Source organism: Neltuma alba, unplaced genomic scaffold (genome assembly GCF_004799145.2).
Source record: "Neltuma alba isolate B1F8T4 unplaced genomic scaffold, ASM479914v2 tig00012009_pilon, whole genome shotgun sequence".
NCBI lineage: Eukaryota > Viridiplantae > Streptophyta > Magnoliopsida > Fabales > Fabaceae > Neltuma > Neltuma alba.
The window spans coordinates 494,766-520,868 of NW_021636580.1; the positions used below are offsets into that span (position 1 = coordinate 494,766).

Sequence of the window (26,103 nt, forward strand, 5' to 3'; positions counted from 1 at the left end):
CCAGCCGTGACAGACCATGCATTATCCGCATTATTATCAACAGGACAAACGAATGGATAATATCTATGAACTTTTTTTTCCCCCTTGTACCAAAAAAGAGAATGAATCATTAATGGAGGGTGAAAACTGAAATGGAATAAAAAGAGAGAAACGGAAGCATATACAGAGATAGAAGAGGGAAGAGAGAGGACAAAAGTGTGTTCCTCGTTCTCATATTTTGGTCCCTCCCTCACCAACACACTCCTCCCTCTCTCTTCCCACTCTTCCCTCCACGCAATTCCCTCGATCTTTCATATACCGTTTCACTTTTGACTTCATGGAGGGTGAAAACTGAAATATAATTAATCCAAAATGGAGATTAAAACTTCAAGTTTCTATACTTGCAATTTGAAGGTTTTTATTTAATATAATATTCTTAATTAACCAAGACTTGTTTTCACAGCCAAAGGGAAGGAAGCTAGTTATAAAATTAATGACAAACATATTTTGAAAGAGCAGGCCTCTCTTTCTCTCTTTAATTCCCTTGCTCAACACCTACCACTTGTTTGGTTTTTCTCATCTGATTTGTCTGATGCATGTCTGGCATAAATTAGACGACGGCATATATATCCATTGTCCACGGGACAAATTAGGGGCCAAGTCTACGATTTGAATCCCCCCCTCTGTTTGTTTTTTTTTTTTTTGGCTGCATCATTAGGTAGATCTTGTCACCTGTGACGTAGAGGGTTGATCGTGCGGATAACATTTTCAATTATAAGTATTCTTTCACAAGGCTTTATAATACAATGACAGGATGGTGTAAATTAAGGACCGTAGAAAGAGGGATTCAAAAGGCATATGCAAATCAAAACTCAATATGATTCAAATGTATGCGTATCATAATCAAACGACACGTCGTCATTAATTATTCTGGTTTGATGGATCAAGCGTTGCCTCATGCTCACGGTATTTCAAACCATAATAACGACAACCAGGTCCAAAAAAAAAAAACCACAATGGCAACAAAAAAATAACATCATGCGCCCCCTCTGCATATATCATCACCATCTGACTTTCGAGTATCTTTTGTTTAATTAGACACAGTCCCACTTCTAATATTTTGACAAATCCACGAGACAGCCTGTGACGTGGTCAAGTAATAATCTCCAAGTGATGTACTAACTCTCTTGTTCTTAATATAAGAACTAATTGATTAATTTAAATAGATTAATAAAATTAGTTAGGTTAATTATTTATAATAAATAGATGTTGATTTTCATAAAATTAAATAACTTCGCTAATTAAGTGCACTGATTAGAACTACCATTATTATAAGGACTATTTTAAAAATAAATAAATAATATGAGTGACAAAGTGGATTGAGGTCTTATATTTAAGATCAAAATACTAAACTAACTCTTATATTAAAGACAAAAATACTATTTAAGTAGAATCATATACTTCCACGAAACATCACGTCTCTGTATATTAAAAAAACAAAAAAAGGCACCTCGCGTTTCATTGTTATTCCAGCCTCCGTGGCTCCGTCTGCTATCGCCTAAACCCCACTGCATAAACATGGGGGGGGGGGACAGAAACCGTTGCCACGTGCTACTTCCTGTCTTTATTATAAAGATTTATTTGATTTTTAATTTGGTCTTTAATATAAGATTTAAATTTATTTTGTCTCCAATATTTATTCATTTTGTCTTCAAGTAATTCTTACAGTGATTGCATATGTTAAGCAGATACTATCAATTTATAATTCAAACACACGTGATTAATAATAACATCTTAAGAAAGACTGAAAGACAATATTTATTTATTACAATTAATTAATTTAACTAATTTTTTTAATATCTTTAAATTAGTTAATTAAATCTTATATTAAAGATAAGAAGTAATTAATGCTCCAATAAGAATAAAAACTTTTTTTGCGTGTTTATCCGTTTAGATCTCCTAAAATTACTTTATTTAGAGTAAGGAGAGAGATAAACATGTAATGATATCTTCTCCCTTTATGAAATCCACATGTTGGATGAGACTTTAATACTGCTTGTCTGCTTTTTTCCCTACCCCCAAAAAAATTCGGTAATTTTTTTTGCAGCGGAAATCCCCCATACAAATTATTCATCAGTAATATTGTGACATTAATAGTGTGATTTAAATCAAGTGATACTTACCAGTTGAATTAACTTATTATTATTGTTAATGGATAGAAGCTGGTGAAATAAATATTAAATAGTGTCTTTTAATTTATTACTCCTCCAGTCCTTAATATAAGACCCATTTAACTAATTTGGTTAAATTAAGGAAGTTAGGTAAGTTAGTTAATTATAATAAATGTGACACGTTTTTTTTAAAATACCATAATCATCTTTTTTAATACCCCTCTCTCTTCTACTTGATTATGGTTGAGAGAGTATCCATAAGGGTGATTTAGAGAAAATTGATAAATATGAGAAATGAGTTTTATATTTAGGACCAAAACCAACTTAACAATTGGGTTCTATATTAAGGACCGGAGGAGTAGTTTACAGTAACTGAGAATTTTGGCATGTTACAGTCTTAACCACATCATTCCACATGTTGTGTAATAGGATGATAATTACATCCCTAATCTGGACCATGTTTGGTATATGATGGGCGACGCAACATTCTAACACTATTTCCTATCTTTAAGATAAAAATTAGTTTACCTTTCAATTTGGTTATAAATATAAAATCATAATTCACTTTGTTTCTTATATTTAATCATTTTTTAAACAGTCTTTATAGTAGTTACACATATTAAATATTATATTAAATGATAGTTCTAACTAATATAGATAATTAACAATGAGTATTCTATGAAAAACGTTACAAATAACTAATTTAATAAATTTTTTTAATATACTTAAATTAGTTAACTAATTTTTATATTAAAGATTATAGATATAGTATATGACATAAAAACAAATGGTTCCCATATAATAACAAACGAATCATTTAATTATTTTGTATTCTTTTATTTTTTTAAACAGCAACAGCTTTTAACGGGTTACACGTATATTATATTGCTTATTATATATGGCTATCATCACTCCGCAATTGTAATATATTTTAGGAAGCAGAGATGAAACACAGAACAGTACCAAAGTTGAGAAATAGATGATATGTTTTGTATTCTTGTCGATTCTTACTCATAATTTCTTTTGTTTATAGTTTTTTTTTTTGCAAACAAAATAATACTCATGCTTTACATTTTTGTTCAAGAATGTTGAAACAAAGTTAATTCACAAGATATAATTCTTAAAATTTTAACATAGCATCGTTTCAATGACAATCAATAAATCAAATAAAATTCGCAATAAATCACGATATTTATAAATCATAACTAATACAATCAATGTAAATGTTTCTCGCTACCCATACATATTTTATTTAAAATTCTATTTCCTCTTTTACTCAACTTACTATTTTATTACTCTACAATTTAACAATTTAATATAACCTTCATATATATTTTATTTCAAAATTTGTTACTCATCGAATAATGCATGAAAAGTTGTTGTAATGCAACCTATTATTTTTTGTTTAACATTTTTTTCTCTTGTTCATGCTAAAAAATATAAACACCTTAATTTATTTATAAACCTATTGGTCTATTACTCATGCAAACAATTTAAAACTAATTTGTAATATTGTAAAAATATGATTAACAAAAAATTTTTAAAACGTCAATAGTCACCGTCAAACATACTTTATTTTTTAAAAAATGAAAAAAATTAACATAAAAATGTGAAAAAGTTCATTCTGGAAAAGAAATTGATAAACCCCACTACTGCAACAGTAATTGAACTTAAAAGGAAGAAATATACTACCTTCGCTTCTTACTATAAGAGCTAATTGACTAATTTGAATAAATTAAAAAAATTTATTAACTCAGTTATTTGTAATAAGTAAATATTATTTTTTTAAAAACTATCTTTACTAATCACATATATTAGCTACAACTATTATTTAATGAAACTTTTAACATATGTAACTATTAGAATAATTATTTAAAAAATAGATAAAAATGAGAGATAAAATGAATTAAAATTTTATATTTAAAATTAAATTACAAATCAAATTAGTTTTTATATTAAAGAGTGGAGATGGTATTTTATGCGCACAGACACGCAACCAAATTCCTCATTTCCTCCCGGCTGTAAGGGGCATTTATTTTGTGAGCAGAGCATCTTTTGAGGTTCCTTCATTTTTTTTTTTTAAATATAAAAAAAAGATAACATCCTGAAGAACTTAGAAGCAAACAAGGGATAAAAGGAAGCTGTTTTTATTATACTCCCTCTGTTCTTTATTATAAGAGATATTTGATGTTTATAGCATGTTCCTATATATAAGAGACACTTAAAAGTTGTCTCTACTTTTTTGTGTTGATTTCCTATTTTACCCATATTTATTGTCTCCAACTCACACTCTCTCTCCCTCCTACTTCTCTTTCTTTTAATAATTTAATTGTTTTCTCTCATGCTCTCTCTCCTTATTAATGAGGGTATTTTTGGAAAAAAATTATATTTTTTACAAATTGATTGTTCTTAATTAATTTTAACTGTTTTTTTATTAACGTAATTCAGTTATTTGTCTCTTATAATAAGAAACGGAAGGAGTAATTAACAGTAGGAATTGCGTAAAGAGAAACAAAAGAAGTGAGCGGTGGAAGCAAGCGATCACGTTGCCGCTGACATGACCCCAGTCGCCAGATTGCGAACCCCCCCCCCCCCCATTCTTTTCAATAGTCAACTATACATCCCACCAGTTATTAAATCTTAATCACGCAATTCCTAAATTTCCTCGCCAAACCAAAAAAATAAAAAAAAGCTATATATAACTTTTCTATTTTATTTTATAAAATTGCCTTGCAGGCCAGGGGATGCAATTTTACTTTTTGTAATGAGTAAAAGGACAAGCACCGCGCGCTCATTAATAGGGGTTGCGGCGTTATAACTTTTATAATAACTAATTCTAATAAATATCAAGACCAACCGTATTGCTGATCTGTGATTTTCGTTTTTCTCGCCATATTGTTACTCCCTCCGTTCTTTATTATAAGAAACATTTAATTCTTATGACATGTTCTTATATATAAGAGACACATAAAAACTGTTTCTATTTTTTTTTATTGATTTTCTATTTTATCCCTATTTATTTTGTCTCCAACTCATACTCTCCCTCCCTCCCACTTCTCTTTCTTTTAATAATTTAATTGTTCTCTCATACTGTCTCCTTATTAATGAGGGCATTGTTAGAAAAAATATTATACTTTTTATACATTAATTGTCATCAACTAATTTTAACTGTTTCTTTTATTAACATGATTTAATTATTTGTCTTTTATAATAAAGAAGGAACGGAGAGAGTAATGTTTAGTGGCATCACAGGCCACACAACATTAATACTACCATTAGTACAGTACTATATCTTTTCAACATTTTATTTAATATAATATTTATTTAGACACTGAAAGAAAAACCACCGGCCAACTTATCATCATGGCTAACCAAGTTACGCGTGCTATCCAATTTTTAAGGCCAGATTCTCTTTCGCTGCAATAGTTTACACACCCAAAGTTGTATGCTTCCCTATTTTTATATTTTTGTTATTCCTTCTTCTTTATTTTTAGCTAGCACCCTTGTTCTATTTTCGCATGTTATTTTTGTTTTCCAATTATATGTGTATTTGCGGGTACACTCATCGAAATTGTGTTGAAATTAAATACCGATCTGGTAAGCATGATGCGGTTCCGTTTTGATTTTGTTTTTGCGTTCTATAATTGCTAGGAAATTAATATTATGCATTTTTCTTTTGAAAAAAAAAATGTCACGAGAGGTCATGAAATGAGGAAATTCATAATTCTCGTCCATTTTTCTTTTATAGCGTGGGATTGTGTCCAACCTCTAGTTATAGTAATCTTCGTTACGCTGCGCATTCAGAATTTAATGGAGCCATCAATGATTCGAGATCAGGGGTTTCATGTCACAACCAAAACATCCATCCACTTTCCACGCCAAAATATATCTGGGGATTTGTTAACATTTATTATTTAATAATTTTAGGAAATTTGATTAAAAATTTATATTGGCTAAAGAGATCTGGTGCAACTCATCTTCAATATATGCAACTTTTTTTTTACTGCGTGTAATTTATTTTTAGTCATGTGTAAAAATTTTTATAGTGGTCAAAGATATATTGTGGCAATTGAAGAAGATTTGTAGATTCAGGCCTCTTTGTATGGTAAAATTTTTTTGACATATGTTTTCCACTCATCTTTCCAATCAGTTTTGTCAAGCCACATGTTAACTAATATTACTTTCGGTCATAATTATAAGATTTTGTTTTCGGTCTTAATTATAAAATATCGTTTATAGTTTATAAATGAAGTCTTATAATTAAAATCAGAGGTAATATAATTCAGGAATTTTAAATCAGGAGAAGATATTTGTGGAATTTTCTTTTGAATGGTATGAAAGCGTGGGAAAGCAGTGGGAAACGATTCGATTCCATTTAGGCAAGGTTTGCATGTTACTACATAAGGCTGGGTAGGGTGGCTGAGGAGGGACACACACACTCACGCTTTTCTCAGTGTCTGGAGCCGAATAATGAATTGACGATGTTATAATGTGTTTTGACATTTTACAACTGTATTTTCTTTTGTTGTTGTTGTTGTTTATTTAACTCACCTTAAAAAATAATAATAATAATTTTTTAATTTTTATTTTTCAGTGGAGGAATGCTTGTCACCTACTCCTTTTTTGAGTTCTCAATTCCCCTAAACTCGTGAGTAAAAGCTTTTCAACCTGTTGCTTTCTCTCCAGAGCTCTCTCTGGTGGTTCCAATGGAGAGGCACAAATGCAAGCTTTGCTCTCGAGCGTTCGCCAATGGCAGAGCGTTAGGTGGTCACATGAAGGCTCACTTGACCTCTCTTCCTCTTCCTCCCAAGCCCCACCCTCTGATCACTCCCTCTACGCTTTCCTTCTCTTATTCCTCTTCCGACGACGACGACGACGAAGAACAAATAGAAGTAGCGCCTGGTTACAGAGATTCCGACGACAAGGCTTTGAGTTATGGTTTGAGAGAGAATCCCAGGAAAAATTTCAGGTTCGCAGATCCTGAGTTCTCTTTTGCGGTTGATGCTGGCTCCGTCGTCCAGGACAGAGAAAGCGAGACCGAGTCAAAGAATCCGACTCGCCGGCGATCCAAGCGAAACCGAAAGTCCATCGTCGGGGCTAGTCAGAAATTTGAAGTGACCAGGGCCAAGTCAAATTTGACGGAGTCACCGACGGAGCCGGAACCGGTAAGCTCCGTTTCTGATACTTCGCCGGATGAAGATGTTGCCATGTGCCTCATGATGCTTTCGAGGGACAGATGGATGAGAAACGTCAAGGAACAAGATCAAGTTGAGAGATCCAAGGGGCCTGAAGAGATCAAGTTGAAGAGGAAGCATCAATCTAATAACGCTAAGAAAACTTGTCGATCTTCCCGAGCATTGGACACTCACAAGAGCACCTACTTTCCAGAAGAAGCAGAGAACAAAATTGCAGGTAACGATAAAATTTTCGAATGCCCATTCTGTTACAAAGTCTTTGGGTCGGGACAAGCTCTGGGTGGCCACAAGAGATCCCACCTCCTACCATCTTCGTCGTCCACTGCTATGAACTCTGCTAAATGTTCTATAGATCTCAACCTGCCAGCTCCGGCAGAAGAAGATGAACTAAGCGTGGTTTCTGATGCGTAAATTTTGCTCACTGATCTTGCTATGCTTAGTTGTATTATGCAATTGGGTAAAGTTAATTATTTTTATTGTAGGTAAGGAACATCTCATTGTCTTTATTGTTAGATCAATGCTTTTGATGGTACAATCATGGCTGACTATAATTTATGTTTTCACCAACTGTCTGGCTATGTCTCTAGAGTTGGGTGAATTAGTGGCTAACCATTCTCTTTTTCTTTCTTTTTTCATTTGTACTACTTGACCTAGATCATCATCATCATTCTCGGCGCAGACTACAAGTTTTTGATACTTGCACTGCAAAACTCAGTTATGTATTTTTTTGGGGATTTGGTTGTGGACCTACAACTCTTTCCCTTTAAAAGTACTAAAGTGCTCCATTCCTGTTTTTTTATGCTCTGCTTCTATTCCAGGCCGGTCTCTGCCCCTTTTTTTTACCACTTTCTGATGCAAATTTTTTTGAAAACCAGCTTTTTTCCCCTTCGGGGTTGCTTTTTGTTTTTGTTTTTTTTGGTTTGGTTTTATCATCTCTTGTTGGAGAGCGAAGCATGTAGTGGATGAACTCACAGGCGGAGTCAGTAACTGTGCAAACGAAAGAAGAAACCAATAAAAAGTATGCAGATAGATGATATTGAACAGGGGCGGATTGCCCCTGGGAGAATATCTAGAAAATTTATGAAATTTCTGAATGGGATATTTTGTTTTGTTATGGAAGAATTTATCTGCCTTGAAAAGCACGAAGTATCCGGTTAAAGAGGAGGGTGGAGGTCCCCCCATCCTTATACTATTCTTATAGAAGAATCAGTCAGATTTAAGCAATCGTCCTATATATGATCAAATATATGCCAATAAAAAGCTCGTCATATATATAAATCATTAATAAACCATGTGTCTTGCAACGCGGACTTCTGTTTCTTAAATAGTAACAATTCAGTAAAGTCGACCCAAAAAAAAAGTGGATATAATATTTTACTCAAGAATCATAACGAAACGCTATTGTTTTGTGGGTGTCGAGGCGTTTAGATTAATTTTTTGGGAGTAATTCTGCAATGTACCAAATTAGTGTACGAGAAGAAGAGTATAAAAATACTTCCTTTTTTGAAGTGATTCAGGAGATGACGTTTAGCTTCGCAGGATTCTAATTGAAACTTGGGTTGTGATTAGACCAAATATAGATCTTGATCGGATTGGAAATAGAAGTGGTGGGTTGAGTTTTAGGGTTTTGACCCTTGGGGGCAGCCTTGGTTGCAGAGTGTGTCAGAGTGTGGAGTCGGGGTGTGATTGAGGCATCACCGAAGGTCGAGCGAAACGACAAAAAAAGTCAGTTAGAAAATTGTCGTCCATAGCTTAAGCTTTGTGGCATTCATTTGGGCAAACTTTACGATGCAAATACGCTGCTTTCTCCTGCTGAAAGGCACCATCATTGTTTCCTACTAATCTACGCTTTCCACGTCTAGGGGATTCTTTTAGGGAAAATTTCACTGTAAGACCGCACAAGATAATTAATCTCAAAGAGCCCCCAAAACTTTCTGAAACCTCACTCCAGGACCAAGGGACCAATCTGATATTAATTCCACAAGCGAAATGACGCCACTACCCTTAGCATCAGGTGAACCAGTCCACATGTGAACGGACTGATTTCACATGTGAATATATGTATTTCTTCTGCTAATTGGCTAGTTCCCCTTGCAAATGCGATCTCCCCGCACTTGTTTCCTCACGGACACATGATTCAGGTGAACCAGTCCACATGTGAACGGACTGATTTCACGTGCGAATATATGTATTTATTCTGTAAATTGGCTAGTTCCCCTTGCAAATGCGCTCTCCCGCACTTGTTCCCTCACGGACCCATGCTTCAGCTGAACCAGTCCACATGTGAACAGACTGATTCCACGTGTGAATAAATGTATTTCTTCTGCAAATTAGCTAGTTCCCCTTACAAATGCGCTCCCCCGCACTTGTTCCCTCATGGACGCATGCATCAGGTGAGCCAGTCCACATGTAAACGGACTGATTCCACGTGTGAATATATGTATTTATTCTGCAAATTGGCTAGTTCCCCTTGCAAATGCGTTCTCCCGCACTTGTTCCCTCAAGAAAATAAGTTTCTACTAGGGACAGTGGCGTCATTTCATTTGTGGAATTAATATCAGATTGGCCCCTTGATCCTGCAGTGAGGTTTCAGAAAGTTTTGGGGGCTCTTTGAGATTAATTATCTTCTGCGGTCCTACAGTGAAATTCTCCCATTCTTTTAACAGTTTGGCACCCACTATGTTGATTTCAGTTTTTTTTTATTTTTAAAAGATTGGTTTCTAATGTTCTTGCCGGATTAGCCGGCCGTTTTCGGTTGTTGGTAGAGTATGTGAATTGCTTGATATATGTACTCTGGGGGAATATAAAGAGTGCTGCTCCTTGATTCTTCCCTAAAGCCATTGGAAGAAAATAAGGAATAAAGATAATAGATTTACGTTTCTAAAATATGTTACGATCTTTAAGGATGAAGAATCTTCACGTGGGCCCTCTCAAAGGAATATAATATGGAAAGGGAAACAATGTTTTTCATGAGAAATAAAAAAAATGTTATCAAAATTATTTACGAATGATTAAGTGTTTGCTTGGATTAATATGCAAAAATGAAATTTGTAGCCTGAGATTTGGATCAAAGTCAATTACTGTCATGAGATTTATATTCATCACTCAGATACTTTTGTTAACAAAGATCTCTTTGATAAATTAAAACTTATTTAAACAGTATATTTAAAATGTAGTAAATGCGCTAAACAAGAAAACATAAATGCAGCTCATAAGTGGAGAAATATAGGTTTTACTCACCGAAGTTCAGGGACCCAAGCCATTTTAGTTCATCCAAACACTTAAAAAGATATGTAACAAAAAAAAAACTTAAAAAAACAACTCCTCCTGGTTTTGGGAGCCCGGGCTCTAATTCAAGCATAGCCCTCTAGTCTGCCATCCCATTTGCAAGCTTGTTTATTTATTAAATACACATCTGATTACATAATCATATATAATAAATCTCAGGTCTTTATCAGTATCTACGAATAATTATTTTTTGGCCAAAACGAATAATTATTTACGAAACTATATCCATGTGTTTGTGTGATAAAACAAATTTTTTAGTCATGATACAAGCTTCAGTTGGTAAAAATGATTGTCTTTTTTTTTTGTTAAAAAAAAGAAGAAATCATCCAAACACAAATTCTATTATAGCAAGTAATTTTTATCTCAACTTTAGTTTGCATAATAACTTGTGAAAATTTCAGTTTTGTAAACACGAGTCTAAAGAAACGTCCTATAATGAGTAGTAAGTGCGTTTAAGGAGTCTGGCGGCAATTTTCAACAGTTCTTGAAGAAATGCTTTTCTGTTGTCGTTTAGACCAGCGCAGAAACAAACACACCCCAACAATTTTACAATAATAAAACACGAATGAAAAGGACAATGAATTTAAGGGATGGCTATGAAATACACAACGTACCGATCACATCTCGCGAGTGTTGAGTGCAAAGTGATTTATTACAACTTTTAAATATAGTGACGGTGTTAGGACTGAGGAGAGACAGAGGATCACATCACAGTGAATATCATCTGTCCGGCTTATATACTGTTCGGTTGTGAGAAACTGATGGAGAAAGGAAATAAATAATTGAAATGCCTTCCCTTCATAAACTACAGCCCAAAAAAAGGTACATGTTGGCAACTTGGCATTCTATTGCCGTACAATGTTAATTCTTCTTCCATCTTTATTATAAATTTTAAATAATTAATTCATGAATAACAAATAATTAATTAAAAATAATAAATAGGTTAAAATTTATTTTTATCTTTAAATATGTCCTTATAATAAATGAGAAAAAGTATAAAAATATATATATAAAGAATATGAGGAAAAAATAATTAAAGACAACATTAAAAAATACACATTAAATATTAAGATAAATATAAATTGAAATTTATAAAATAAATCACAAAACTTTTCAAATTTAAAACTTATAAATACAGGGGAAGGGGAAGGTATTTTTGGCATCACAGCTAACCATGTTGCAGATGAACAGAATAAAAATACGTTGGCATGTTATTTGTATTGAACACTATTTGCTTCATGCTGTGGGATTTCTAGTAGTTTTACAACCTGTCGCAGCGGAAGCTCTGAACAGTTCACTTCAAGGCCAGAAAAGAAAAAGAAAAAAAAGAACAGTTCACACGGATGGGCTTCGAGAGAAAGAGAGACGCCCGGCATTTGGTGGTATTCGTTCCGACTTCCCGAATCCCATTCCATCGATCACAACCTTTTTTGGGAATCCTGACTCTTGATTGGCTTTCCTTGCGTCCACAGGCTACCTTCTCACTCAAGCCCTCCCTCCAAAGTCCAGACCCAGCAATGATGACCAGCACCCATCGGGGCCAACCACCACTACTTACTAAGAGGACTGACCGCCACCGACCGCGAATCATGGCCGGCGGCGCCCCCTTTTGCTCTAGCTTCTCGACAACCACCTACACTGAGAGGGAAACGACCACGACTCACCATGAACGAGACAACCACCGCCCATCGCGAGGACGATCGAAGTCCGCCGCCGAGCTTCTCAATTCCATCACAAGCTTGTTTCCATCACCTCTATCACAAGTCCAGGTCCCTCGAACATCAGGCTTCCCTTACATGGCACCTCCATTCTAGCACCTTGAGCTTCTTTATTTATTTATTTTGTGTCTTAAATCTGATCTGGTATTGTGCTTTCCGGAATTGGCTAACAACTTCTTATTCTTCGGTGATTATCGGTGGTTCAGCATGTTGTTGCTGAGGCGCGGGAGGGATCGGAGGAGAGTTCTTCTTCTTCTTCTCGGCCTTTTCATATTTTTAATACATTTTAACCGATGTTTAGTATAAGACATCGTTTGACTTTTATTTTGACCCTAAATATAAGACACTAATCTATTTTGTCTCTAATATTTATATTTTTTTTTAAGGCATTCCTTCTAATAATAGTAGTTATAACCAATACATTTGATTAGGAAGGATATTTTAGGAAAAACAATACATATTTATTACAAATAACTTAATTTATTTTTTCAATATCTTCAAATTAGTTAACTAACTCTTATAATTAGGATTGGAGGTAGTATAATAAAATTATATCAGGATCATATCTCGCTATCAAATATACTCTCAAAACTCAATTTTATTTCTTTTTTGATTTTTGCCGAGAAAGTATCCAAATCATTGAACCATCCACAAAGGAGCAACAGGAGCAACAAACAACGCCCAAACATGAGTTCAACAGTCCAAGTAGCAACAGGACGCAGAAAACAAAAAAAAGACAGGACTTGTAACTTAATCAAAAGCAAACGGCTAAACAACTAAGCAGCAAGAACAAAAGACAAAGAACCCAGAAACTCCTAGCCAATTTAGCAAAGAACACTAGGAACCCCCGCTAGCCCACACTTTTTTGGATCTTGACAGTATTCAATGATCGACTAATCCGATCCCACCCAACAAAGGTCCACTTAAAGGCTGGGGTGTCCCAACGAAAAACGCAGTTCTATTTCACTTTTTATTGGGCCAATATTATTGTTGATTTTTACAATTTGATTCAATTTTATTTTGAGCCATTTAGTTTCAAATTGTTAATTTTGATTCCTTTAGTTTTATACTCATTAAAAATATAAAGAGCATTTATTAAAGACTAAAAAAGTATGAAACTATAAAGACCAAAACTTAGGATTTAGGACTACAAAAACTAAAAGTAAAATTAGATCAAACTATAACTATGACTATAACAACTAACAATAATATCAACCATTTTTTTATTCAAATTTCATAAACAACGGGACTTGCTTCTGGGTTTTGTCGTATGACAGAGTAATTTAATTACTTTCTCGACCTCTTTAAAATTCTGGTCCGCTCTGTTTTGGAGGCCGCTAAGCATAAACCTTATTGCAGTGACCCTTAACCCGCCCCTTGTTCGGATACAAATTCAAGTCAATTGAGGATTCCCCACCTACCCCAAGTAAATGGGCTGGTAAAGGAAAAAGAACATGAAGAAGATTTGCGTGGCTTTTGAAGGAAAAGGTGCCCACAAAGCCCAACAGGCAAAGCAATTTGCTTTTTCAGCATTTAGTATATGAAGGACCCAGGCGTCGCATAATCGTATCATTAACCCAAAATAAACACTTTTGTTGGTAAAACAGCCCAAAACAAGCAGTTTTATTGGGCTGGCAATGTTCCCTTCTTCCTTCCCCGATATTGTCCATTGGTATCTGCTAAGTTGATTTTGATGCTTCCCATTTTTGTTTTTGTGAAGTTCCTATCAACATATTGTTTGATTTTTCTATCGCTGTTTCTTCGATGGAGGATGAAGAAGCGACTGACAATGACGATGGAAGCAGTGAGTATCTGAAAATGAACACCATCGGCGAGGACTGGAGATCTGTGATGAAGGCTCTGGCAGAGAGAATCATAGGAGAGTGAGCACCGAGAGATCTTGTTTGGGCAAATATGTCTTTTAATTTGAATCCACAGAACTAGGCTTCCCACATGTAGATGCCTACAGGGAGAACTTTTGCCATGAAAAAAAGAAAAAATGTAACTAAACTTGCTTTTAAAGGAAATGAAAGGCATTTACTATTTCTATCAGGCCACTTTCGTCTTCGGCCGAAAGTTTTCTTTTGCATTGTTTACTCAGAACGCAATCTTCTTGCTCCTTTTATCCACACAGCAAGATGCTCAATCAATCAAATCAAATCAATAGATGAGTGGATAGGTAACAGGACTCGGTTCCAGTGAAATGGACTGGTGTCTTGCAGCTTACAGTTTAATAAAGTAAGGTTTGAATTCTTGCTGAAAAAAATATGTATATTTAGTTTAGTAGTTTCTCAAATAAAATTAGCTTATGGTAAGATGAACAGAACACCTTGAATCTCACTATTTTATGGCGCTTTACAAATTCCAATTTTCTTGAAGAAAAATGAAATGGAAATTATCCCTGAATTACAACGTGTCATTTCCTTGACGTCAAAAGTCAAAGTGCGTCGAAGTCAAAGGTGTTGCGGAAAAATGTACCTCGGAATGAGGAACGTCGAACAAATGTCGTTGCGCATGATTAAAGGTTTGGCTATGACCTACTAGTACGTGATAAAACCATAAACATGACATCCTATCCTGTGCCATTATTATTATTTTGTCCGAACCGGTGCAAAAACTGATTAAATGAGGATCTTAGTTTGAGATTTACAATCTCTTAATTATTCCATATCTTATATCCTCACCTTTTAATGAAACTGAAATTCGATTTATGTACTCACAAATAATAATGCTTCAGAAATCTAGGTTGGAACCTTTGTGAGGACTCGCTCCTTCACTTTTAGTTATCTCTGTCACCGCAACATACCAAATACTCTTCCGATCCTTGATATAAGATCCATTTAATTAATTTGATTAGATTAAGAAAGTTAGGTGAGTTAGTTAATTATAAGAAACGTGACACGTTTTTCCTAAAATACCATAATCATCTTTCTTAATATTCTTTCTTCCTCTTCTACTTAATTATAATGGAGAGATTATGGTAATTTAGAGAAAATTGATAAATATAAGAAATGGGTCTTATATTTAGGACTAAAATTAACTCAACAATTGGGTCCTATATTAAGAACCGGAGGAGTACAAAAATTAATCATTGGATTGAGGCTTTGCTTTTCATGCAATATGGGCGTTAAACAATAACTTAAATTCTTTCAAGACATGGAATCTGTGCAGCTATCTAAGCAGATTCTTCATGTGAATGATATATATGTGCAGCTTAAGCAAAGGAGAATATAATATATGAAATGCTCTTCACATCAGTACAGAAGGGTCATAATGGACAGATATCAACTTGGAATGAAAAACTCGACTGTATTTTCTTTCAATGATTCAAAGACTGCATTGTACGAGCCACGGTGATGAAGAAAGGTACACGTGCTTAAATTCAATTTCAGATTCGGGATTTAATTTGTGAAAATGAATTAACTGAGCCCTTGGGACTTTCGGTTGTATCATAATTTAATTTGCCAAGAAAGAGAAAACGATAGTGGATGAAACCAACTGGCTCTGTTAAGCTAGTTTAATTCACAAATCTGATAACCCCGCTTACGATAATAAAATCCTTTGGTTCATAAGACTAACTTTTTAAGGTTTTTCATTACATATAAATATTACAATGATTAAGTCCTTTAATGCATTTTTGTGTCTTCTTTCGTTGAGGTTTGAATCTAATATTTTGTTTTGGCCTTAGTATATGTATGAATGAGAATGAAGGACAAAAAAAAAAAAACACAACCAAAATGGAACTTTCGCTTTATTTCTCTTGGCTTCTCTTTCTTTACTACAAGGATATAACAAAACGATGCATATTGTGGGAGCAATGTGTGTACAGGAAAATGAATACATCGAAGATGACAAAGAATAATCAGTATACAAATGAACTAGAAAGAGTGTATATGCCAGAACAAGGCTTAATGCAAAGAATGAAAAAATGAAGAGTTTGTGTAAAATACTAAAATTAAGCATCAGAAGGCGCGATCCAGTGTCTGCCATTGACGAAGCTCTTCACGAGAAACGGATGGGCGGATTCAAAGTCCAACTCACGGGCCAGAGACATCCCACGCGCCGCCGCGGCTCCCGGGCCCCAGCACTTGTACACTCCGAAGAACACGGTCCTGACCACGATGCCACATAACTATTAACCATATAATAACGAAAAACGCTGCGCAGAACATGCTTGCCAGAGCCATTTTCCATGATTCCATTTGAGGTAGTGTTAAACACTAAATGTGAGTATTAACAAAGATTCAACGTCATGAGAAACAAGTCCTTCCATTAAAATCAAACCCTTTGGATGTTATATTACCTCCGATGCATAATATAAGAACTAATTGATTAATTTAAGTAGAATAAGAAAGTTTGCTAATTATTTTTTTAAATAAGTGTTGTTTTATCTAAAATACCCTTATTAATCATATATATTAGCTAGGCCTACTACTTAATATGTGCAGTTGCTCTAAATACTACTTTAAAAAAAATAGATGAATATGATAGACAAAATAGATTTAGGTCTCATTTTTAAAATCAAATTAAAAATCAAACTAGTTCTCTAGAGGTAGTATTGCACTATTTTTTGTCATGGACTCATCAGCATAATGTGAAAATAGTAACTTCGGTGAGCTAATTGGATTAACCCTTTCAGATGGTTGGGTTGCAATTTTTGAAAATGTTTTTCAATCGGATTAAACCAACTCGATTCATTTAACTTGATAGTTAAATAAACCACATGAGTTTTGCCCCTCTAACACGTTACATAATATAGCCTAAAAAATAGAAAACTAAATAACTTTCAAAATACAGTATTATAATATTTACTTGTTTTTGTTGTCCACGTGGTTCCAGTCGTCCCAACCTTCGGGCGCAACAATGTCATCGAAATACGTATAAGCGTAGACGATTCTGGAGTACTGGCCCAAGGCCCGGCCTACATAGAGTGGGCCCGTACCCGTCACCCTGCACCGTACGAATGTGAAGCCCGTCTTCTCGTCCACGTGTTTTCTCTTGTGGGCCGCTATCGACCCGAATTTCGTCGCTATCGAGTGCACCACGCAATCCTGCACCAACCGAGACTCCCACGTCATACTCCATTTCGGCCAAGTGAGGTGTCACTGTCTAGTAATATAATATAATATTCTTCGCAAAGCTTTTGAATTTTAAAGAACAGAATGAAACTCGAGAGAAAAAAAAAAAAGGTGGAGGGAAAAGCGCTTTTGAAAAGCTTCTAATCCAAGGTTTAGACTTCAGCTGTATCACATGGTGCATTACATGTGGGAACCGGTGCTTATTATTTTGATGAGCACTCTATTTGATTTGAATGGTCTAGATTTACATAGTTAAGAGATTATCTCTATTTTAGATTCTATACATATTAAAAAATTATTTTGAATAAATAAAAATTTAAAAAAAAACTAAATTTAGACCATTTAAATGAGATATAGACAATCCAGATCTGATGAGTTTAGAATGTTAATAAGAGTGATGATCACAAAAATTAGTTCCTGCCCATCAATTGTCATCTGGAATGCCTTGGCTCTATTATGCGCCTGACCCTGCGTTTTTCATGCACCACCAGTACACCACTAAATGCACGTAACTATGCCCAAAAATGCAATACCCTTTTTCCAGTGTAGGTGTGAAAAATAAAGCTGTAAAAAAGGTGAACGTACATAGAACAGAAAGTAATTAAAGTAAAGAAGAAATGAGAAGACCTTGTACATGGAGCGGCCATTGCCGAAGATGAAATCGATGGAACCCTCGATGTAGCAGTCCTTGAAATAATGGCGGCCGGCGTCGTCACACAAAGTGTCTTGTGCTCCGTAGAAGCCGCATCCTGAGAAATAAGCCTTGTCCCCCGATATCCGAAACGCCGCCGCTTGCCATCCCTGCATTCCCGGCATCGGCGCCGGCGCCGTGTTCTGCGTTGTTCACTTAAACTCTATCATCTTCGCACTTTCAAAAATATAGCTAGTTGATATTTCATCGCATTTATGGCTTTTCTTGAATCTTATTACCTTAAAGCTGATATTCCTGGCGGAGAAATAGTTGGCGAAGACAGTAACAGAAGCAGTTCTGTAAGTACGCAGCTGCTGTCCGTTGGGACCAGGGTCGCTGGCCCTGTCATGCCATTCTATCACCGTCACGTCCCTCCCCGCTCCCTGAAACGTTATGTACGGTTTCGTCGCCGGCACCACCACCTTCTCTCTGCATTCCCACCATCCCCAACAAAATTTCATTATCATCAACGTAAGCAAATAGATCAGTGAAAGAAATAGAGGACAAAACAACACTGCAACATTATATATATTAATTATTAATTCTTAGTTACATATATATTGTTGCCAAGAGCAATAATTATACATGTAGTATCCGGCGCTGATATTTATGACGACGTTCATTCGATTGTTGTCTGGGACAGAATCGACGGCAGCTTGCACTGATCTGAATTGCCCGGTGCCGTTCAAGTCCACGGTGATTACACGGTAACCGATAGGGCCCGTCCACCTGTGACGGTGCTGCGATGAGGAGTTCGTGCAACATACGGGTGAACTCGGGGTGTTATCGTCGGAAGCCGTGCATCTCACTGTTTCTGCATGAAACAATAACAAACCAGAAACGAAAATCAACGAGAAGAAAAAGGAAGCCATTACAGTAGGAATTGGAAGCACATATTAATAATAAGAGGTTGTTAAAGATGAGAGAGCGTCAGAATGTGGGATTTGCAGGAGGGCGGGAGCAGAATCGAAACTTCGGGAGAAATATGCAGCGTCGTCAAAAGTAAAGTCCAGTGGGAAGATAGAGAAGCAATTTATAGCCTCGGATTACTTGGGCATGTTTAGATTGACGGCTCCAACGGTCACTTTTGCCGGGCATCCTCTTTTAGGGGGCAAGCTAGCTCATACAGCTAGTTTTTTTGGGACCAAAAAAAAACATGGCTGATGATAGAGTTATTCTGAAATTATCATTAAAATATATCACATTTTTAAAAGAAATGCGTCATTGGGTGGCGTCGCACATAAATCTACAAAAGATGTGGGTGTGGGTCATATAATCATATTGCTTGTTATGCTCAGTTGGATTTGCATTCTCGAGGTGAGACACACCCACCTGGAACTCAGACGACGTCCCTGAACTTCAAACACCAAGCCCGTGACCATCCCCATGGCGCTTTCCTATCTCTTGTAGGCCTACGTCCACAACGTCACTGTTGCATATTCGTTTTCCCGTACCTGCATTTAATTATGGACACAAAAGGAGAAGTTGACATTTTGGTCTCTACTCAATTGTGTTTTTCTCTTTCAGGGAATCAAAGTCAGATCACCGCCAAAAAGGCCTGCTTAATGACTCGAAAGCTTTGCTTATGAGTTCAATCCTCCTGGAATCTCATGCTGTGGAAATGAGGTTGGTTAAAGATTAAAACATACTGAAGTTGGTATTATCATGCACTGTGTTAAGCAAATCATTCCTCATTGCCTAAAATTCGATGCAAGTGGCTGGCACGAAGAAAGCAGAAAAGTGGGGCCTAGTCTGACTCTTGGGGACCTAATATTGCGCCGAGTTAAATTCATTGAATTACTTGTGGCTGCATTTTGAGGCCGGATGATTTGGTCGCATTATGATTGCATGGCATCTTTGTTTTGGCTCAAACGGTCATATGGTGGAAATGGGGTGCATGACAAATTATGGCCCCAGCATGGGTGAATAGTATTTTGTATTGTGCTTCAATTACCCTTTTTTTATCTTTCTGGTCCCCATATATGTGGGGCCCTTACTGATATATTCATAGAAAGCGCACGCAATTTTTCGAACGTTGGGACCTGAACTCCTTTGTCCTGTGAACTTTGCCCCAGACAAAAAAAGCCAACCTCCCCCAAAAAAACTGATTGGCCGATAATGAAATTTAATAGTACCCATTAACCTGGTTAAAAATAAAAACGACGGAAAATTAATGATTGAGGCAATCATGCATTGGGCTGGAGCAATCCAGTCCCAATGCAATAAAAAGCATCGGTCCATTGCCCTCAGCAACAACACTGTGCAATCACTGGCCCAAGCTCCCCACGGGGGGCCCCTTTAGTTATTAGCCTTAACCTTGTTTTTTTATTCTGGGTTACAAGCCTTAAAGATGAAATATTAGTTACAAGAAAAACTGATATTTAGGAGGGGGAAAAAAAATCTGATGCATAAAGTCCACTTTGAGCTTTCATGTTCCAGTTAGTAGAAAGCCATAAACCCATATATTGGGCTCACATACTATATGATCTTCCGAAACTGATCAGCCCGGATAACATCCAAAGGAGATGAGGCGATTGAGGCGAAGGTTTCTTCCATGACGGGAAGAATTTATATACTAATATAGATACCAATCTAGAGTTTATACAAGGACTCATGAGTAATAATACCCAAATCTGGCCACTGCTCAATAATTTTACAACTACACAAGACTGGAGCCAATCAAGCACACCATGTAGCAAAAAGGTAAAATAGCAATCAGTTCCGAAAGAATGCGAATGATCTCATGCCCCAAAGCCCCCATGTCCCGACGGTGTGTTGTCTGCAGGAAAAAATCATTGATTGTGGCGGTCACTGTATTATGCACAAATGGGTACTGCTCAATTTCAGTAAAGCTTGTTAAACCCAGAAGGAGGAGTGGATTCTCCCAGTCTGGGCAAGAAAGCTTCCCTCTCAAGAGTTAATGAAGAGCTGCATTTATCCTCGATACGGCTACGCTCAGAAATGGTGCAGAGCAGAAGGCATAAGCGAAGACGGCCAGAGCTCTGACTACACCATCTGGATACCATGGAAATGACATAACTAAGAGCACTCCAATAATACCTAACCATGGGACCAAAACTGGTAAAATTGGAAGAAGAAACGCATTCATGGCGATCGAACACAGAGCGAAAGAACCGAGCAAATACAGAGACCATCCCAGAAGAGGGTGAACCGTGTGAGGAATGGTGAAGAATGGAGTTATGTAGGCTGCAAGTATGCACCAAAATGCTACCAACTTGAGGCTGTTCTGCACTAAGTTAATGCTCTTATCGGATCGCCGATAGCACAGCTTTGAGAGACTCGGCCTCGCCAAACGGGTCATTGCTATTATTCCTATGTATATCGCACACTGGATCAGTACCACCGCCATCTCTGCACTATACCTGTACGCATCATAATTACGCACATCTTAATGAACATATTGCTTATTAAATTAAATATTCTGGAATGCCATGTTTTAGAATTGAAATGGAATTCACTGTTGAACTTACCCCAAAGTTTGACGACGTTGTTCATGCCACTGGAGGCCTAATGGCAGAACAGGCCACGACCACCAATACCATGGTTTTAACCAGGGTGCCCCAGGGAATGTGATCACACTATTTGGTCCGCAAGGGATGCTCCATCGTAGCTTCAGATCTGAAAAAAAACACAACATCACTCCATTTAAAATTCTGCAACTCAGTTCAGCTATTTCGTTCTACTTTAACTAATTAGTTTTACATTTACTCACAGTAGTACGAAGCATCCATCTGATATCCTAAAGGAAGCCTATATGTTCCCTCAAGCTTGGTGCCGTTTGGAGGCGGATGAAACAGTGGCCGATCAAGCAATTCCGGGAAGTAACTAGATATAAAACCTTGGTCCGCACCATCCGGATTTTCTCTTCCAATCTCCAATTCATTAACCATATCCTTGAACACCGTCATTGATGGCTGCAAATATTACATCATCAGATCGCATATTACTGTGATCAGTACAATTATTATACTATTATCTGTAGTGGTATGTAAAGTCGATTGCTTCGAACATCCGTCAGCAGATATGGGAACATCGTGTAAAGAAAGGATTTAAGATTATTAAAAGGTTTGGCTGAGACAGATGATGGTGATTAATAAATTTAAATTTAAATGATAATAATAGAGGGAGGAAGATGAATAAAGGAGTGACCTGCAAGACAAAGAGGCCGGTGTGGAAGATGCAGGGGTTGATAAAGACGGCGCAGAATTGTCCACATTGAAACAACTCATCGGTGTTATGAAGGAAGAGGTTGTCAGCATCCAACATGACCACCCTGTCGTAATCAACTAGGCTCCACGCGTACAGTTTATTTAACGTCAACTTGAATCTCTTGTCGAAATTATCTTGGTGCTTGTAGGGGTTATCCATGTTTTCCACTCTCACCACTTTCGCTCCATCTTCTTTTTCCCTGCATAATAATATCCCACAAAAACAAGCCATTATTAATCTCTCTCACTGGATGCCTTGTTCTGTTTTGTGCCCCACACGTAATTAATACATCTCACTTTCTTTTTTTTCCCCACTTTGTCCATCGGTACCATACCCGACTCAGTAGTTTCTCATCCTATCGCAATCATTTCAAATCCAAATACTACTAGTACTTTCGAAATGATTATTTAATATTCCACCATTCGAGTACCCTTAAGCCCAGTCTGACCCATTAAAGTATATCTTTCTTTCGTTTTTCCATTCCCCCCACCCCCACCCAATTTAACAGAGCTTGCTAGTGAAGCCTCTTTTCAAAAGAAAGAGAAAAAGGGAGGCTTTTAAGAAAGTAAAAGCTATAGATGACAGTGTATCTGCTCGTGAAGTCTCGGGATGGGGAGGGATGAGTATTAGTGTATTACTCAATTACTCAATTGGAAGAATACAAAGTCACTTTCAGTGAAAATTTGATAAGTCGACATGTGTAAGGATTTTAGGAAGTTGGGTTTCCACGTGTATGCGGCACGTGACATGAGCTAAAGGTCAAAAATTTATTGGTGAGCCGATAGCCCAACCACATTTTCTAAAAGGTTGGGGAAGTTAACAGAAAAGCTGACCAGTTAGATTTCCTAAAGTTCTCATACTCTTTTTTTTTTGGTTTAACATACTCGTATGCTTCGTTCTTGTTGATTACTCTGATCCAACTGTTTAAACCCCGATGTACTAAACGAAGCTTCAAGTGGGATTTCACTACTCTTGTGTTACGACAAGCAAGCACGTATTGTTCCTTTTTTTTTTTTGACAATATAGAATGTAAAAAACAGAGTACTAAAGGAAATAACTACAAAGCATAGAAACAAAATACAAAGAGAAAAACAGAACAGCCAAGTGACGCCATTCTCGTTCAGCAGTAAGTTGGTAGACTAATAAAATATTGTTTATAACTTACTCCTAATTAACAGAAACAGACTGAGTTGAAGATATCTGTGGGAAGGACTATGTTAAGAATATAACTTTAAGAAAGATCAAATTAAAAAAAAAAACAAAAGGAAGATTATTCTACAAAAAATTAAATTAAATTGAAGAATACTAGGAGATGACTAAAATCAAAATGTACCGTCACGTATTGATATGCCAGCAAGATGCCCCGGTTTAACGTGTTATAGGGAGGAAGATTCCTTGTTTTAGCAATAGTGGTCAGCAAATTCAAACTTAGTTGCGGGAAATATTAAAGAAATGATTATTTAGAAGGAAGTGGGGAAACAGAGGAAATGATGCACGGCCAAGGATAGTTGAAGGGGTCGGTGTGTTTGGATAAATCCAAACCATGGTTTGGAGAATAGCTTTTGAAAAACAGATTCTGGAGAGAATAGATTTTGGAGAGAATAGATTTTATGAAAAAGTGATTCTAAGAAGTAAGAGTGTTTGGATAGTTGTTACCAGAAGCACTTTTTATATGTGCAAAGTACTAAAAAGGGCATAAATTAATATTATACTTATATAAGGGATAGATTTTATAATATATTTTGATTTGAAGAAATAAAATTGTTAATAAAATAATTTTTACTAACATAATTAATAATATATAAGATAATATAACTAATAAATAATTAATATGTGTATATATATTTATAAATTATAAGATTAAATATTGAAGAACCGAGTGTGGAATGAAGAGTGAGGCATCAATTATGGGGCTGCTTTGTCATATGCTGTTAGGCCCACACCAATGTCTGGAAAATTTGAGCCAGAAGCAACTTCAAATCATTTCTGCCGAAACCATGGTTTTGGGGTTCAAAACCATGGTTTGACCCCAAACCATGGTTTCACATTTTCTGTCCCTGTTTGGCTGGTTTCTTTTCCAAACCATGGTTTGGAGGGACATCCAAACAGGGCCTTAAGACTCACTGTAATTCACGCGTAAAGCTAAGTCCTCAAGAGTTAAGTCACAAGTTAATGACAGACCCAGTCAAATTAGCAGCACGATTAGTGGGCTGATTAATGTGTCTGATCACTGTGGCCCCACGATTTTTTTTTTTTTGGCTCCTGAAGGATTTTACTTTACTATCCTAACATGGTGCGCCGTGACTGTGTAAGCAAACAAATTAAGGTCCCTATGATCTTATCTCAATAATCCCCCATCTGATTTTCTCTCCATTAACCAGAACGTTCTCTTCCTTTTGCTTTCTTACCTAAATCAAAAGCTTCCCTTCTAACAAGAACAAGAACCCCGACGAAATCAGCAGGGAACTAGAAAATTACCAGTCGCTTATGAGGTTGAAAGCAACAATCCACCACATCCGTGATAACAAAAACTAGAATATAATTTAAAATTGAAGAACAATACAAAAAGCAGGCAGGGAGGGAGTAAACGTACAGAGCTCGGACCCATCGGAGAGGGACGTCGACGGAGGCAATGACGACGAGATCGGCTTGGACGTTGAGGGCGACGAGTGATTTGAGGAGGACGCGTATGGCGACGTAGAACTCGTAGTCTCTGGGAGTGCCCATATACATCATGGTGGCGTAAGCATTCTTGTGCTGGGGTCTGGCTGAGCAGAGGGGCGTGGAGAAGACGAAGCATAAGGCTAAAGCCATGAGAAAGTATCTCCAAAACGACGCCGCATTGTGATGATGCTGCTTTTGCCTCGCCCGCCCCATTCCTCCGTCTTCGCTGAGTCTCGCAGGAAAGGAAAAACCAGAAGTGCTGGGTTTCTAATTTCTGTCACAGAGGAGGTGGTGGGGACTACTACGGGGTAATATTAATAGTGATTCCTCTTCCTTCCTTCCATGGAACTCTTCACGTTTAGCGCGTTGAAGGAGAGGAGGTTTTCAACAAACAAAGTCTCTTTTGGGGTTAGTGAGAGGAAAAAATCAATGGAAGGAAGCAGGGAAGAAGACAGAGAGAGAAAAAGAAGGAAGGCTTTTTCTTTGTCAAGTAGTGACCAAGCGAGGGCTGAGTAGAGAAGGGGCCGACGCAAAAGCTTTTAAATGGCAGATGGGCCGATTCACGCTTATTACCAAAGAAGGAATCTTCGCATTTTTATCATTAATATGCATAAGCACTATTAGGATTACAAATTAATGGATCAAAATTTTTTTTGAACTAGATGCCTGTTTTAGACTTTTAGTTGTTTAATACTCTTAAGATTTGTTTGGGACAGCAGTAAAAATTCTTTATAAACACGTTTTACGTAAGTCGAGATAAAATTTCTCTCACATTCTTGTTTCATATTCTGTAAACTGTTCCAAATAGTATTCTTAAGTTTTTCATCAATCCAAGCCCAAAGATAATTATTTCTCATTAACTATAAAGAAGTAGGGATTTTTATAAGGTTCTCAGATGTGATCTTCCCTGCCTATTGTGGCTGTCAAATACGACCAGGACAGCTACATACTTGCTGTGTTCTAAGTTTTTGGCCAACCTGCCTGGTCTCGCCCCTGTTTAATATTATTTATTACTATTCTATAGTAATCTGTTTCCATGATAACCAGTTGTTATTGTCTATTAGTATTTCTCTGGAGGCTATTTCCCTT

At 36.4% G+C, this 26,103-nt stretch overlaps 3 protein-coding genes across 3 annotated transcripts; 1 reads left to right on the forward strand and 2 right to left on the reverse strand.

Moving 5' to 3' along the window:
* The first annotated feature begins 6,734 nt into the window (after positions 1–6,734).
* On the forward strand, positions 6,735–7,880 carry LOC114721074 (zinc finger protein ZAT1). The gene has a single exon (XM_028906889.1). It carries the CDS (start codon positions 6,857–6,859, stop codon positions 7,754–7,756), a length of 900 nt encoding a protein of 299 aa, XP_028762722.1. The 5' UTR covers positions 6,735–6,856; the 3' UTR covers positions 7,757–7,880.
* Positions 7,881–16,086: 8,206 nt separating this feature from the next.
* LOC114721046 (probable pectinesterase 68) lies at positions 16,087–18,992 on the reverse strand. The gene is made up of 5 exons (XM_028906837.1): positions 18,706–18,992; positions 18,360–18,549; positions 18,057–18,263; positions 17,164–17,402; positions 16,087–16,463 (listed from the first exon to the last, which is right to left on the reverse strand). Exons 1-5 carry the CDS (start codon positions 18,990–18,992, stop codon positions 16,307–16,309), a joined length of 1,080 nt encoding a protein of 359 aa, XP_028762670.1. The 3' UTR covers positions 16,087–16,306.
* A 1,662-nt stretch (positions 18,993–20,654) lies between these two features.
* On the reverse strand, positions 20,655–25,515 carry LOC114720969 (putative glucuronosyltransferase PGSIP8). Its single transcript, XM_028906718.1, is given in 6 exon segments — positions 20,655–21,043; positions 21,046–21,503; positions 21,612–21,759; positions 21,854–22,055; positions 22,291–22,549; positions 24,944–25,515. Coding segments are annotated over 6 exon segments (1,431 nt in total). The 5' UTR covers positions 25,228–25,515; the 3' UTR covers positions 20,655–20,963.
* Between the last annotated feature and the right edge of the window lie 588 nt (positions 25,516–26,103).